General features: G+C 43.3%; 1 protein-coding gene across 4 annotated transcripts in view; it reads left to right on the forward strand.

The window, feature by feature from the left end:
- SIM2 (SIM bHLH transcription factor 2) overlaps window positions 1-17,265 on the forward strand; it is a 635,950-nt gene that overhangs the window by 524,063 nt on the left and 94,622 nt on the right. For all 4 annotated transcript variants that reach the window (XM_086933518.1, XM_086933519.1, XM_086933520.1 and 1 more), the window contains exon 5: window positions 11,868-11,953. In XM_086933518.1, the coding sequence (XP_086789644.1) occupies window positions 11,868-11,953 (86 nt within the window). The remainder of the gene's footprint in view (window positions 1-11,867; window positions 11,954-17,265) is intronic.

The following is a 17,265-nucleotide window of genomic DNA, read 5'->3' on the forward strand; positions in this document are numbered from 1 at the left end:
TTTGCTGTCGGCTATTGTACAACATGTATGTCATAGGGTTATGGCTGTATATTGTAAAACTTTAATAAAGAAATTATTTAATAAAAAAAGAACAGATTTCATGATTCAGGTTCTAATTGATCGTTCTGTGATGCACTTTGTTGTGAACCTGGACAAGAACAGCCTCTTTATAATACACAGCATTGTAGATAACTACTTCTCGCTCCTTATCCCGAAGCTTCATTGACTTAAGTCTTATTACACAGAGTTAATTAATAAGATGACTAGCAAATCTAGAGCGTTATGTCTATATTTAAGCAAATCAATTTAGAATAAATGACAGGTAGACATCTGTGTGTTAGTACCGTTAGAGCCAAAAATAGATATGGTTTGCCCACATAAGCCAGTTAAATAATTTGGGCACAGGTGTGCTTTTGGCAAAAAATAGTTTGAGCAGTTCTATATTCTGGAATAGTCATGGCAAAAGTAGCTTGAGCAGTTCTATAATCTGGAATAGTCATTAGTACAAAACTTGGGCTTTTGTTTATGAAAGTTGTTTTGAGGGTCAACAGTGAATATGATGATGAATTCAACAGCACAGCTTTGCGTATATCAACTCCTGTGTGTCTGCAAACTCTCCCATTGGGACTTTTGATTCTGATACCACCATGGGTTCATTGGCCTCGTTTGCAGAAAAAGCTTTTTTCCCTACTACCTCATCTTATCTCGCTTTGAGAAGAGATGTAGGTTGGATCATTTGCATCATTGCCAGAGCAACATGAGCCAGTATGTCAAAGTTTTACAACTTACGATGACAACATATCCTTGGTTTTCACTGATTATGATTTTTTGAATAATAATCTTCTTTAAGATGTACAAATACCATTTTCTTGTTACAATTGTCTAACATCTATTTTCCAACTTCTGATTTATTGAGCTAAAGGTGTACTCTTTGAATTCTTGAATCTCAAGATTAAATTCTTTCAAACATCGCCTAGCGCTCCATTAAGATTTTTCTTCTGTCTCTAATTTCCTTGATTGGATGACCACTGCAGCTTCTCCTATTTCTATAATATGGGGGCATATTATCAAGCCTGTGCGCTAAAATTATCGCCGCTTTATCGGCCGAAAACGGCCGATAAAGCGGCGATAATGGGCTTGATAATATGCTCTGTGGAATTCCAATCGAAGCCCATGTTAGATGTCTTCACATCTAACATGTGCTTCGATTGGAATTCGATAGAGCATATTATCAAGCCCATTATCGCCGCTTTATCGGCCGTTTTCGGCCGATAAAGCGGCGATAATTTTAGCGCACAGGCTTGATAATATGCCCCATGGTTTTTCTAACCACAGAAAAATGTATTCTTTCTGTAAACCCATATTATTTTAAACTCTGAATTGTCTACAAAAACCTTAGAATCATTTCCCATCTGGGATAATCTGAGGTTGATAATCTCACATCCTAAAAGTACTATATGGAGTATTTTTTCCAAACTTCCTGTCATTCTTTAATCCTGCGCACTAGATGCACCAGAATAACATTTAGTTTTCACCTACCAGGAGAGAGTTTTTTTCTTAATCACTCGGCACCTCACCTAAACATCTTTACTCTTCTAACCCAAAACACCTCTGCGCCTCCCTTTTAGAGAGTTGTAGCCCACACCAAGCACCTTGAGGTGCAGGTGTGAAGAGGGAATCCTATGATAAAGCATGTCACTCATGTCTGAGTGAGGGTTCTCGCCCTAAGAAAAGCATTCTCCAACAGATAACATATTTCTGAAAGGTTATTTTGCTTAAGCACATAAATATCATATGTTTCAGAGAGTTTGCCTAACCCAAAGCTAGTGATTTGTGGCTCGTGGAAAATCTGCTTAGTTATAGTTAATATTAAGGTCAAAATGGAAACACACCTGAGATTTTTCCAGGCATAGAAATTCCACCCGTGCACCCAACAAAAACAGGGGTAGTTGTTTTTTCATATCTTAATGGTACTCTTCATTCAGCCATTTCTATCAATCTGATGTTCTTCTTTTGTGATTGCAACATTCCCTGCTGGATTGTTCCTGTCACCTATAGAGAGCTTTCTTCACTAGAGTGTGTGGTTGGGAGTCCAACTGTAAATTTCTGAGGAAGTGGACAATTGACAGTGACGACTCCTAAAAGCTTATGTTAAAAGATCCTGGAGAAAGCTACTGCAAGTAAGAGGAGTTGTCAGCCTTAGGTTGATCTTCCCACACATTATTCCGCTTACTCCTCCATTTTTGCTGATCTCGGTTTTGTTGGCCTTCGAATGCTGTGCAGTTCACCACAGCTGACCAGTGTTAAAGTGCATGTGCTCACTCCTTAAAACATGGTAACATTGGCTTACCTCTAAATTGGCATATTTAATTTACTTGTAAGTCCATAGTAAAATGATACTACCTGCACGCAGGGACTGTAAATTAAATGCTACTAGAGGGCATGCAGCACTGACTGTGCCACCCACTTAGGTAGCCCCTTAAACATGCATACCTCAGGCCTGCCATTGCAGCATTTGTGTGCCATTTTAAAGTGCCATTTCTACCTGGCGAAATAAACCTTTCGCTACCTCTTTTGTGATACACTGTACATCACAACAACTGAATAATTCCATGTCAAACTTACTCTAGCCATTGGTCTTTATAAAGAGTAACCTTTAACTAGGACTATCACTTTGATCTGTGGTATTCCAAATTTCTTGTTAAAATGACTGTGGATCTCATTTAGGGTTTGAAGGGGCATAGATACTCCCTCAAAAACCTGCCCTATACTCGATCCACCAAATTTGCAGTTTCACCATTCTATTTTCTTATCTGCCAGTACAAATCTTTGACCAACAGACCTTCGGATATTGGGTCATCTGTCTAAATACTTTATATCTTTTGCCCTATTTTGGGCAGAGGTTCCAACATACTTTTTTCCTGTTTATGTTTGCCAGGAAAGCAAGCGGTTTTGAGCAGGGAAGCAAAGAAATAACCGCCACATGCTCAGCGATCATGATCCCTGCATGTCAATGACATTTATATTTTGTTTTTCAATAAAGAAACTCCTCCTTTTGAAATGTTGCTGTATGGACCCATTAAACATGTCGGCTGCTTAGCAAACATTTACAGCTAGATGCATCAAACAAAAATCCGCTCGCAAAGGGGCAGATTCTCAGAATCTGCCCCTTTGCGACCGGTATGTTTGCATTTGGGTTGCATCATCCCAAATGCAAACATCGCAAATTGAGAATTCGCTAAATTGCGATTATTTGCATTTAAGGAATCTCAAATTGAGATTCCTTAAATACAATGCATGAAAGTTTTAAAAATAGCGAATTCGCTAATAGGCCACGCAAATTACCATAAAGTACAACTTCATGGTAATTTGCAAAAACTTTGAAAAATGCACTAAAGTGCATTTTTCAAAGTTTCATGTTGCGCACACACATGCCCTAAGGGCATGTGTGTGCGCAACATATGTGCACAGATCAATTTCAGGGGTGCAACAGGGTGTCCTTTGGACACCCCTGCACCCTTGAAATCACAATCTCAATTTGCGATTCGCTAATTGCGATTCGCAAATTGAGATTGTCTTCCCATTCATTCCTATGGGCCTCTAGAACCATAGGACTGAATGGGGAGGTATTCCTTAATTGTGACTCGCAATTTGCGAGTCTCAATTAAGGAATTCTACGAAATCGCTATTTTTTTAGTGATTTCTTGATGCATTCCATTTTGCTATTCCATAATAGCGAATCAGTATTTTTCGCAATTAAGGAATCGCAAATTGGGTTGTTGATGCATCTGGAGGTAAGTGCCTACAAGGGCGCAGTCGTGACTGAGGGTCAGCTGAAGAGCCTCCAGTGACGTACCGGAATTCACACCAGCCAACCTTACTCGAAATAAATGCCTATATTTCCTCCATTTTCAATAAAGGTGCAGATCTTTCACTAAAGAATGAAGACCTTTTCCATCTCTGCAGGACAATTTGCATGGGGATAAACGTTTAAAGGTTTGCAAGAAAATAAATACTCTTTAGAGAAAGAGTGTGAAATGTATTTACCTTGCAAGAGATTTTGGGTGAGGTTCATGGTGTCTGTTTATTCATTGTCTATTCTAACCAACAGACCCTTAATTACCCACTGCTACCTAACAGAAAATAAACTGCTACCTCACAGAAATATACATTTTCACTAACTCTAGTTTTGTACACAGGATGCATTTAATGAAATCAGTTTCTGCAGGTAGACTTGATGAATTTGGACATCTCCAAGCTTAGTGCGTTGACGGTTTTAATAAGGCAGTGATTCTATCACATGTAGTTAGTCCCAAACAGTACTGACTGTTGTTCAGCCTTCTCTCTCTTCTGCCCCATCCAGTTTATATCTCAGTTTCCTGTGCTGTATGTGTCAACAGTAATTCAAAGTGCTTTGTTGTAGGTGTTTGTACTTTTGATGAAAGGGTTAGTAATGAAGAGGCAGCAGTGTTCTAGTTAGAGATTATTCACATATGGGCCACAAAAGGTCCAGGTAGAACCACACATCCATTGAATATGTTGATGAGTTAATGGGAACAGAATCACAAAATCCTTTGCAAAACTACAATTAACAGATTCAGGATTTGTGTATAAGCCTTCCTAATGTTATTTCATCTACTTGCACAGATAGGACTTGGGGCCCCATCTGTGTTGAGTGTGTTTGTGCTGACTAAGGCATTTGTTTTTTCTATGCTGCTTTTCTGGTTAATCATAAAAGCAACACTTTGAAATTAGGTTACTGTAATTGTGTGAAGAGTTGCTACAGTGCCCCAAGTTTTCGACATGTTAACTATACAGGAAGTTGTCTGACATGGCCCTCTCTGCGGGGTCACCCTCAAACGTTTTGCCTTTACCATCCATTTTTTTCTGAATTTGTTTTTGCTGGCCTTAAGACTGTGTGCACTTTACCACTGCTAACCAGTGCTAAAATATTAGTCCTCACTCCCCTAAACCTGGTTAAATTGGTTTGCACCTGATTGGCATATTTAATTTACTTACACCTAATTGGCATATTTAATTTACTTATAAGTCCCTTGTAGAGCAGTATACCATACACCCAGAGCATATAAATTAAATGCTACTAGTGGGTCTTGAGCATGTATTGTGCACCACATGTCCCAGGGCTGCCATTGAAGCCTGAATGCAGTTTTAAACTGTCAATTTGACTTGACAGTATAATCCCATTTCAAAGCCTTAAACTTCCCTTTTATTACATATACTTCACCCCTAAGGAAGGTCCTAGGTAGCCTATAGGGCAGGATGCATTGTAATGAAAAGGTTGGGCAGGTACTTTTTTAAGCTGTCCTGGTAGTGAAATACTCCTAAATTTGTGTTTTGCTGCTGTGAGGCCTACCTGTCCTATAGGATAACATTGGGTTGCCATATTACATTTAATAAGTAAACTTTTGATTAGGGACAAATAAGCATTTCACATTTAGTATCTGTGAAATTGTCATTAAAAATCCTATATAATAGTAAAATTGGATTTTAAATAGCAATTTGTAAAATGCCTTTTTTTTAGCATGTTAGCATTTTCCTTCTCTATACCTTTTGATGCCTGCATCCTTTCCAAGGTCACATGTCTGGGTGTAACTGGCAGTTAGACTTTGTAAATTCCTCCCAGACAGTCACACAATAGAGGGATTAGGTGTGCCCGAATCGGCCATCTGCTGGCAGGATGGGGTGCTGGAGCTGAGCACAGCCCCACTAGCAACTGAATAGGCTGTGCTCTGCCTTCACACAAAGGTCTTGTCACCGCTGCATTGTTCCGTATTTCACATGAATGCGCTGCCCCCAGGGCAGCAGGAGTTCACTGCTGCCCTGGGGGCAGCACATTCGTCAAAAATGCTGCACACTTTCCTTCATTGGACCAGGTGCACCTTTATAAATATGCGCCCGGTGCAATGAAGGAAAATGCCACATGTTTAATGTGGCCCCAGTTATAAAATTAGGGCCTGAAGACCCACTCTTAACTTCACTTTCTGGATCTACGGAAGGACTCTCAGATGACTGACTATTGTTGTGGCTTTCTGTGTACTCCACAAGACTGGCTTGCTGCACCTGGAATTACTGTTTTGATGCCTAGAGCCTGCCATGAATGAATGAGCTCTACATGTTCCCCTGAACCCAGGACTGCCAGAGTGACTCAAAGGGCTAGTTTGCTGGCCTCCTGATCGGAGCTAAAGGGACAAAACAGGCTCCCACCTTCTTGAACCTGCACCTGAACCAACCTGAGTGAGTCCTGATCCCTCAAGTTGTGTCTCTCCAGACCTGGACCCTTGGTTGTGGTGCTAAAGGTGCCCAGATAGCCAAAGTCTAATACTAATAACTGTCCTGAGAACCAAAGGAAGATCAGGACCAACCTACTCGTTGATCCGCCAAGGCACATGGCTGGTCGGCCTGACCTCATACCTGCTCCTGCTACAGCATATCCTGTTCACCTGTCCCTCACCAAAAGGGCATCCGACCTCCTGGAATTGTTTTCGGCTGCAGCCTTGTCCCGCTGGAGATGTGTTACTTAAAAAAGAAGACTAAGAAAATCTTCACTGTAACTCTGCCCAGCGGCTCTTCGATTATGCTGCTTCTTCCTCGGACCCCCCTGCAGCCTTTACCCACTGAACTTTACCACCTCAGAACTATTTTTTATGTATTCTTCTAAGCCAAAGGCAAGCTCCGATCAGGCCCAATACACTTCTGGTTTCCGACCTGCGCTTCATCACGGTCGGCATATTTTTCAAATTTAACCCAGTCTCATGCAACTAGACATTCACGGTTGGCACTTTGATCTTTTAGGCAGTTGTTTTTACTAAAAACTTTGAAAATTCATGACTCCGGTTGTAATGATTGGATTTTTGTCATTTTGGGGTACAATAATTTATTAAACTTTTTTTCTATTTTTCTAAATTGGAATGGGATTTTACTTGGGTTTTCACTTTATGACAGTTTGTATGCTACATAAATACTTTACAGATTGCCTCAAAGTTAAGCCTGACTGCTTTTTGTTCCAAGCTACCTAGGGTTAAGAGAAGGTTAACTTAGTGACTTTTTGTGGTTCACCCTGCTGGTATTGTGGCTGTTGCTTGACCAGGGCTCACACCCCAGTCAACTAACAACCTAATTTCTCACAGAAGTAGGTAGAGGTTGACTGTCCAGTGGCAGTTCAACACCATAATAATATCTTACTGGTGTTCCGGTACTGGACTGCAACTATTTTGTGACATTTTTAAAGTTACTTCCTTCCATGTCCTGGTAGTGAAAAACTCCTAAATTCCCTTTTCACTATTACAAGGTTGACCTCTCCCATCGGCTAACATTATGTTACCTTATTACATGTAATAAGTGATCGCTTTCAATTGGGAGTAGATAGGAGTATTGAGTTTGGTGTCTAAAGAATGGTCATTAAAAGCCCTCTTTAAAATGATAAAAATTGGATTTCAGTCGCAATCTTGAAAAAGCCACTTTTAGAAAGCAGTTATGTTAGACCTGGTATCCTGAGGGTAGTCTTCCCATGGACGTTTTGCCTTATGCCTCTCATTTTTGCTGATTCTTTTTATTGGCCTTAGGATTGTGGGCACTTTACCACTGCTAATCAGTGCTAAAGTGTATGTACTTCTCCCCTAAACAGGATGACATTGGTGTTTACCTGATTGGCATATTTGATGTACTGGTAAGTCCCTTGTAAACTGGTATACCAAATACCCAGAGGATATACCTCAAAAGCTACTGGTGTGCTGCATCACTGATTGTGCCACCCACAGAAGTAGCCTTTCAAACCTGTCTCAGGCCTGCCACTGCAGTACATGTGTGTGCAGTTTACTACCACTTCAACTTCACATTTAAAACTACTTGCCAAGCCCTAATCATCCCTTTTCTTTCATATGTCACTCCAAGGTTGGCCCTAAGTAACTGTAAACAAAATACGCCTTACCTACTGCTACTACATCAAAAATTCAATGACCAACAGGGATAATCTGATGAGTCATCTAGATCCCCCAAGTGTGTTAATTAACACTAAACTCATGGGTCAAAGATGTGAATTTAAAGCAAAACAGAAACAGGTCCCAGTGCCACAGAAAATGTGTGAGCACAGAGAGAGCGCCTCACGGTCGTAACTCCGGAGGGGGTTCCTGGTTAACAATGCCCAGTATACCTACTTCTCATCATCAGTCACTCTCTCTGTGTACAGTGTGAAAAAATGACATAAATACTAATAGTGGTATGTAAAGAAAATAACCAATACCAGAGTGCACCTTTGTAAATAGTGTACCAGTGCACATATGACCCCAAAAAAAGAATTATAATAAATAAAGTAATGTTTTAAATGCAACCAAAATCTAAAAAGGTTGATGGTAAGGGTTGCTAGCTCTCTATCTTTATTTTGGTGCTGCAAGCCTTCCAGATAAAAAATGGGTTTTCATATACCATACTAGTTCAAAGTGCCGACATGTTTCATTACTCTCCATTCAGCAATTTCATCAGGGCAGTCTGGGGTTCTTAATCATCACACTTATATATATGTCTCGGACCTGTATCAAGGAATAAAACAGAACACAGAGGTGAAATCATAAACACCCCTCGCCTGCGGCTTTGTATTGGCGGTCACTCACACATAACCCATAGATATAAGGGCCAAGAAATTACCTTATGATTGCCACATCCGGACGTACCGGCAACCATACATGGGACCCCGTGTCAACTGATCACTTGTCCTTCGGTGCCTTGGTAAAACTCAAGCCCGCTGGGAAAGTAAGCGCATACAAGGAAAAAACAATCAAGTGTGAGCCAAAAGGTACAGGTCTTAATTCAACACTCACAACCATATAAGGACTTGCTATAATCCTGCTGGTGCTGCTGAACTCTGCCTTCTGCGAGTCCTAACCTTGCCTGAGGTGCCCTCTCCAAGTTCTGGGCATCAGAAGTGGGCTCTGCAGGTGTTTCGTTCAAAACCGATGCATCATCTTTACCACTGTGATGATCAGAATCTATGCATCTCGATGCTAATGCAGAGGCTGTTTGACAACAGCAGTTCTACATTCCGGGCAGCCCAACGTCATTGCTCTGCGTTGCTCGATTTCGCATTGCCTTCACTCAGCGAAGCTCAACGGCGAAGCAGCGACTCGACTGTGTGGAAAAGATCGATGCATCGAGCCCTCGGGGTCGACGCTTTGCTCCATCCAAGGTACTGTTCCTGTGTCTGTCCTGTAGCCGGCCTGGGTTTCATGGTTAGGTGTAGCTGGCAGTTGGCCTTTGTGTATTGGTCCCAGACAGTGAGACAAAGGGAAAATATGTGTTGGCAGGATGGGCCACTGAGCTGATTTCTGGGCTGATGAGGTGGAGAGCTGTCACCTACCACATTTCACATCACAGAGGCTCTGCCTGAGCACTCTCACAAAGGTTTTGGCACTGGTCTTTTGTGACCCCAACAATCTGGGGCCAGGGCAAAGAGGAAGGAAATTCCAGGCACCTCAGGGGGAGTACAACCCTCTGCTACTTCAAAGTGGGCAACAGGCATAAATGTTGTACCCTTAGACCAAACTTTGCAATGCACATCAGGACCTGTGGGGACCCTCAGAAGTAGGACTGCTGTGCTGCTCATCAGTAAGGACTGCCACTCTGCTGCCCTGATGACTGCTGCCTGAATGAAGGGCTGAATCTGCTTCTTGAACCGAGGACCACCAGAGTGACTCCAGGGGCTAGTTGGCTGGCCTTCTAACCAGAGCCTTAGGTTCCAACCACCTTAATCCCAGCACCTGGACTCCGTCTGCTGTGAGTCCTACCCTCTCAAGTACTGCCACCCTAGTCCTGAAGTCTGGGACCCTTGGAATTAACCCTGAAGGTGCTCTGCCAGCCCAGCTGTGGTCCCAGCAGAACTGACGGAATGAAACGCATTTCCTCCCGAAACTTCTCATCGGGCCAACAGTGCGACGTATCATCCTACAGAACCTTCGCATCAGAACCGCTGTGGGACGCATCCCCGACACAGGAATTTTCATTGCAAGCCCCTCATCAACAATACCCACGATGACTCCGCAGGACTCTGTATCGCAAACCCCGCAGCTTCTTCAGAACCACCTGGTGTGAAATGCATTCTCAACACAGGACTTTGCATCACAAGCCCCTCATCATCTTCATCCACCCATGACTACGATATAGGAACTCTCATCAAAGTCACGCAGCTTCCCCGATTTGCTGCTGTGCGAAGCATTGCCACACCAGGACTTCGCATTGCTTCAGCTGAATGAAGCATCCTCTAAGCAGGACCTCACAACGCTCCACAAACAGGATTTAAGATACTTTATTCAGCGCCCCTAACTGGGTCCCTGTAGCCGGCCACGCGCCATCACAGTTGGCCTGAACTTGTGACTTTGTCCCAGTCCGGTGCAACCAGAGATCCACGGTTGGTGCTTTGTGCTTTTTTGATGCTTTAATCTTTTAAATCTTTAAAATTGCATATCTCCAGTTCTGCTGATTGGATTTTTGTTGTTTTGGTCTTAAATTATGTATTACATTTTACTCTATTGTTCTAAATTGGTGTAGGACTTTTCTTGTGTTGTGTTTCACATAATCCTTGTTTGAAGTGCTGCATAAATACTTTACACATTGCCTCTAAATTAAGACTGACTGCTCTGCGCCTAGCTACCAGAGGGTGGAGCACAGGTAAATATACGGTTTGCTTGTGACTTCACCCTACCACGGATTGTGGCTTCTGATTGAGTAGGGTTCACGGTACCTCCGTCAACCAATAACCCAATTACTTTTATTGTTGCTTTAATGAAGAATTATGACCTGCACAACCATTTATTCTACAATAATCCATCATGCTTGGAAAAGTGGAAGACTCGGGCATCTTCTTAAAGATGTTCACTAATTTTAAAAGTAGGTAAACAAATTGCAGAATTCAAGACAAGTGACAAAAGATTTGTTAATGTGCATAACTGCATAAACCATGAATTTGGCAAAAGTGTTAAAAAAACGTTAACCGGTATCAAACCATCTTAAAACTCTCAAAGATGATCAACAAACACATGCATTCCTCGTGTTTAGTGCTCTTTGTGATCGTATTTAATGAAAAAATAAATATTTGAAATGACTCTTACAACGTTTTCCAGTGATATCATGAACATGTATGTGTAATTTCGAATAGAAAACTTGGGATTCCTTAGCAAAAATGTCACATTGACAGCTCATGTGGCTGCATCTTGTGTGGAAACCCTTCATAAAGGGTTCTGAAGGGTTGGCAGAAGGGTTTAGATGACAAGTTACACCTATAACTTACAGTCTTCTGAAGTCACAGTCATTGCAGAGAGAGCTATAGACAACGTAGGTATAATTTTTATCAATATTACTATAGTCAATATTTTTCAGAGAACGCCACCATCTTCTTTGCTCTCCAGAACGGTATACAACGTTTACCACGCATTTTTTACCACGCACTACACTTACAACGCAGGCATTACCACGTATACCATTACAACGCATTGCGCTGGGGGGCGCTCTAGGATAGGGAATAAGTTTAATTTTATATCCAACACCTTCCCTAGTGTCCACGGGGACTGGAGTTGGAATATAAAATTATACTTACCACTATCCAGCACCTCAAAGCGCTATGCGTTGTAACGGTATGCGTTGTAAATACCGCGTTGTAATGGTATGCGTGGTAATGGTATGCGTGGTAACGTCATACATCCCTCCAGAACATTGAAGCTATTTCCATTATCCAGAAAGTAGAAAAGAAGATCTACAGCACCTGGTATAAAAATGTTTGTAAAAACAACTGCTTGAATGTGTTTGTTCTACACCTTAAAAATAACTACTCTCAATTGCAGTAATTTTCCTTGTGCTTTCAGAGTACGAAATGGAGCGGTCCTTCTTCTTGCGGATGAAATGCGTGCTGGCTAAAAGGAACGCAGGACTGACCTGCAGCGGCTACAAGGTCAGAAGAGTTTATTGTTGCATTCATTTAATCTGCCGCATCTTCTTTTTGGGAAGGCTGGGCAGAAACACTGGCATTCTAAGGCACGGATGGGTGTGGTTTATTGTAGGGTAAATGCTGTTGAAAAGCAGAAGGCTGCTCTCCAGATAGGATGGACACGCCAGCAAAGGGTTAATAGGAGACAGGGCCATTGGAAAATTAGCTTATAATTTGTTGAGATCTAATCCATAGGAATGCACTTACATTGCAAACTATGAGATGTTTCTGCCCCTTTCCCATGTGAGGAGAACAATAGCAAAGACAGGTACTGCAAATCTTCCCAGGGGCCTTCCCAGCAATGGCCAAGGTGCTCCGGATTCGGCTATCGGTTGAATTCGGACCAGTAGTTCTGTGGTAAGTCTGCAGGGTGGATGTTTTTCATAAGGAACTTCCGGTGCTTTAAGGCGGTGGAGCCTAGGGTGAGATTCCAAGTGAGGATGAAGACTAACCAGGGAGATGGGCATAACCAGGGGGTTATTGATTCCCTCATTAATCCCTAAAATATTTATATAGGTTCCACACCTGATACGCAGTAACACCCCATTTGGAAGGTAATGATGTCCCTGGTATCTGTAACTTCAGGTAAAAACTACAGGCCCTTCGGAATATGGTCAAAGGGGTGCCAGGCCCTCAGAGGGTGCTATCCAATGCTCTCCAGAGGCTGGCATCAAATGCTCCCTAGAGGCTGGCATCCAACGCTCTCCAGAGGCTGGAACCCAACGCTCTCCAGAGGCTGGCACCCAGCGCTCTCCAGAGGCTGGCATCCAATGCTCTCCAGAGGCTGGCATCCAATGCTCTCCCGAGGCTGGCATCAAATGCTCTCCCGAGGCTGGCACCCAATGCTCCCCACAGGCTGGCACCTAATGTGCCCCAGAGGCTGGCATCCAACGCTCCCCAGAGGCTGGCATCCAACGCTCCCCAGAGGTGGGCATCCAACGCTCTCTAGAGGCTGGCATCCAGACTGGCATCCAACGCTCTCGAAAGGCTGGCATCCAATGCTCTCCAGAGGCTGGCATCCAACGCCCTCTAGAGGCTGGCACCCAATGCTCCCCACAGGCTGACACTTAATACGCCCCAGAGGCTGGCATCCAACGCTCCCCAGAGGTGGGCACCCAACGCTTCCCAGAGGCTGGCTTCCAACACTCTCCAGAGGCTGGCATCTACAAGCGTATATACATCAATGGTTTCCATTCTTGGAACAGACAGGCCACGACTCAGCGATATCATGAAAAACATATAGCAACCATAATGTGAACTGCACTATATTACTGTTTAACCTGCATTATGTAGGTCAAGCCAGTTCCATTAAGGGGTACAAAAGTATGTATATTTGTGGCCGTATACATGTGAAGGGGAGACTGCACCTCATATTATACAGTGGCTGGCAGTGGAACTAGAGGTGCGAAGGTGCTGCAGCGTCCTAGATACCCTTGAAAGATCTGACCCTTCGCACTCCCCGCGCTATATGTGTCTGGGCACTTTGCTATACCTACTCTTTGAGTAACAGTTGGACCCTTACAGTGAAGTGATGTTGATGGTCTGCACCCCCACTCTGAGATTGTTGCTGCTCCATTGCTCGCATTTGTGCAGCGCCATCTTTGTCCTCGTGTCCTGATTCGCAGTCTGCGGCCTGTGGCAAAAGCAGCAAGCGAGCACCAATGCTGCGCTCTCGTTTGTGGCCTGATCGGTCACACTGAACAGACTACCCGGCACGCGCCCGCTGCTCTCTCATGGTCTGGATCCCCTGATTCACAGCGGCTTCGCGATGGGGCTTGCCGATGTCAGCAATTTCAACCCTCACGTTTCAACAAAAAAGACCCCATTCGTATTCACACACGAAATTGTAACCCTAGATCATGTAATTTAGTTAATGCACACAACGAGAAGGCACCTTTGTCTACCCTTGTTGATGATCACCAGGTCCATGTCAATATGTTCACCAGATGAACGCTCCTCTGCTGGGCGGGGGAATACCTGTGGATGCAGGTCATTGACATACAAACGTAGGGCTGTGTGAAGGAGACATGCTCATCCACAACCACCCCTGCCTGTGTCAGCATTGGCAGCATATTCCATCTGGAGAGACCACTTTCAGTTCAGGGAGGAGGGGAGGGCACTTGTAGCAAGTATGATGGAATGGAGTTGGTTCCTTTGCCATACCCCTGGGTTTATGTGACTGGAGTTCTACGACACTAGTGATCCTACAAAGATTACATGTATCTCACTGGTCATTTACAGATTGTTCTTTGTATTGTTCTCCCTGTAACATCCTTGGATGTACAACTGCGCATGATGTGACTAGTTTTTTGCTTTGTACTTTTTTTGTTGTCTGAATTGTATGTAATTATGTTCAAAAATCTATTTTTAAAAAAAGTATGATGGAATGAAGTTAATGTCCTCCATTGGCATCAGGGACAGTCTCTCCTCTGTGTATCTGCTATCACCAAGGAACACACCCGGTCGCCCTGATCACACACCAGTGGCCCATGCCTTTCTTTGGCAGCCTGAGACAAAGGCCATGCCAGCAGACTCGCAGTCTCAAAGGATTCTGCTCTGCATCCTGCTACATCATCCTGCAGAGAAAGACTTTAGTCTCGAGGACCACACAGTGGGGAGCTAACCTACAGTCTATTCATTTCTTGTGATCATCACCCCTCTTGTCTACACTCTCCATCTCCTCTGGAAAGGTCAGTTTCCCTGAATGTATCTGACATGAAGCTCAGTCTCACCCGCACGCAGGTACTCCGTCTCCATAGGTAGAATACCTGAAGGGCCAGACCAGTGCTCGAGAACTAAAGCAGCAGAGACTGTATTACAGCTTTGGCAGTAACATGGCCTATCCTTTAGTTTTTCTTTGAGGTAGGACTCTGTTTTGTCTGTTCTGATGACTGAACAACATCTCCTTTTCAGTGACCATAAGAGAGCTCCCTTGTGCTTGTTTGCAGTAGATGCACTTGTAGGCTCTCATTTGAGTGGCCCAGCATCTGGATGTGGTTATCCCCCTTGCCAAATACTGACACCACACAGTGTGGTATTTCCCAGGTGTGGTACTACTTTCACAGACCCCACGTTTTTCTGCTTGGTATGAGGGAAATCCAGATGTATCAGAGTTTGCCTTTTCTGCCCAGAATGAGGGATATTCAGCTGTCCTGGAGTTGGCTCTTTCTCCTCGGAATGAGAGATATCCAGCCGTACTGGAGTTTGCTTTTTCTGCTGAGAATGAAGGATATCCATCTGTACTGAAGTTTGCTTTTTCTGCTCGGAATGAGTGATAGCCAGCTGTACTGGAATTTGCTTTTTCTGCTATGGTCGTTGGTACACCCGATCAGTCCATGTTTTCCGTCTTTGTGCTCAGTACTCCCCATGCAAATGATGCTAAGAATTTCATGTAGAGATCTGCACAAGGAAAAATCTTGAAACCGTTGGAATGCAGTGCAAGCCCTGCTTATGCCCGATCCTGGCATCGCCTCAAGATTCTGAGTATGCAGGGATTGGAAGTTTAACAAGATCACCGCCTTAAAAGGAAATCTTTGTCCACTCTGATGCTCTGCAGACAGGGTTTAGTAAAGAGTAGAAAACTCAGTTATTTGGTTGTTGTGTTTGGAATTCTTATATTGTGCTATCTCAGAAGACCAAAAATATCTCACTCATTTTGCCGCCCATTTGAATTCCATTCTGTACCTTTTATTTGTGATCACAGAACTGTGGCTCCATGGCTTTAAAAAGAGGTTTGAGTCCGCGTGCCCACATCTGGAAGCCCTTGAAAGAGCTACATTATATCTAGTCCACAGCCTCCCTTTGAGCTCCTAAGCCTCTCATAAATGTGTCATCGAGGATTCAGCCTGTCTTGTTGGGCACAATAATTACCTCCTTACTGGGAAATTACTGTCTGATTCTCACACATAAATGCTCTGGCACCTTATCTATTCCTCTGCATTGAAAGGTAGATCATTTCGTACAATGGCAGTAAGTCAGGCAAGCCCTAGCGCGCGCACTGAGCCCTCAGGATCAAGACTGCACGGGCCTGCACCATGTGGTAATGACCGCCTCGAGTCTGTCTTCATTCGCTGGAACTTCTTTTCAGATGAGTATTTTTCCCAATAGTCTATGTAATGTTGTGGAAACAGAAAAAAGACCAATGTGAGATACTCTCTCTGTTAATTTTGGATAAGTGCAGTCTGGAGGTGACAGGGACCCATTCACAAATGCATTTAAGTATACGTAATGTACTAATACTGTCGTACACACTCTTACATGCCATTATCAGCCAGAACTGTCCAACTCTCTATTAGTAAAAGTAAAAAGAGGGCACGACCCTTCCTATTAGTACTAGCTGCATATGAATATTTCCTCAATATCTCCATTTTATACCTATTTTAGATGTTCAACCCTGAATATCTTCATTGTATGCCCTGTTTGAGTACGTAAATAGTACTACAGGACCACTACTTTACATACTAGAGGTCTTTGGGAGTAGCTCCCACTGTCATGTTCCATTAATTTCCTATTCTCAGTGGTGCCATGGTAGAGTGTGATGCAAAACCTCCTGAGTGAAATACCATCTGCGCACAGTATCGCATCACAATTCTACCCCCCTCAAGTCCTTCTTCTGTGTTGTGCAATATGGAATAACATGCTAAAGCACAGTGCTTTCGTTTTATGCGCTATTTGGTCCACGCAGTGTCCTCTGGGTAAGACCTGCAGGAAATACCACTTCGAAAGCCCAGCATGGAGTCCGATTTATGTAAAAGCCCATAATGGATGCTAGGGTGAAAACCCAATTTCACACTTAAGTGTCTCCAATTATCCAGTCTTCCTTGAACCCTTTTACTGTGGATGTGTTAGCAGCACAGAGTGTCAAGCACAGTTGGTGTTGCCAACTCTGCTAATACCAGAAGGGTTGAGAAGGCCATTTCACTCAATAGGAGATCAACGTCTTTACGGCCATTATGGCGGTGAGGCGCGGCGCTCCTCTTAAAGGCTCCGTTGCCTTGAGGAGTAAAGGAGCTGAGGGAAGAGTGTGCAAGATCTGAAAACCTCAAGTCGTTTCATAAAGCTTTAGGTATTTTAAGTAGCAGCTCACTCATCTAGGGATTTTCCTTCATCCCGCGCATGCAATAATGTTTAGATGTGAAATGCGATGCCTATTTCTTTTGAATACAGATAATATAGGATTAGAAATGGAAGGGTGTAATCGATCTGAAACTGGCAACGTTCATATTTGTTGTTGATTTGGTAATTTTTATATATATCTTTTCTAGTGGCAGTGGCCA

Source organism: Lissotriton vulgaris, chromosome 8 (assembly GCF_964263255.1).
Source record: "Lissotriton vulgaris chromosome 8, aLisVul1.2, whole genome shotgun sequence".
Classification (NCBI taxonomy): Eukaryota; Metazoa; Chordata; class Amphibia; order Caudata; family Salamandridae; genus Lissotriton; species Lissotriton vulgaris.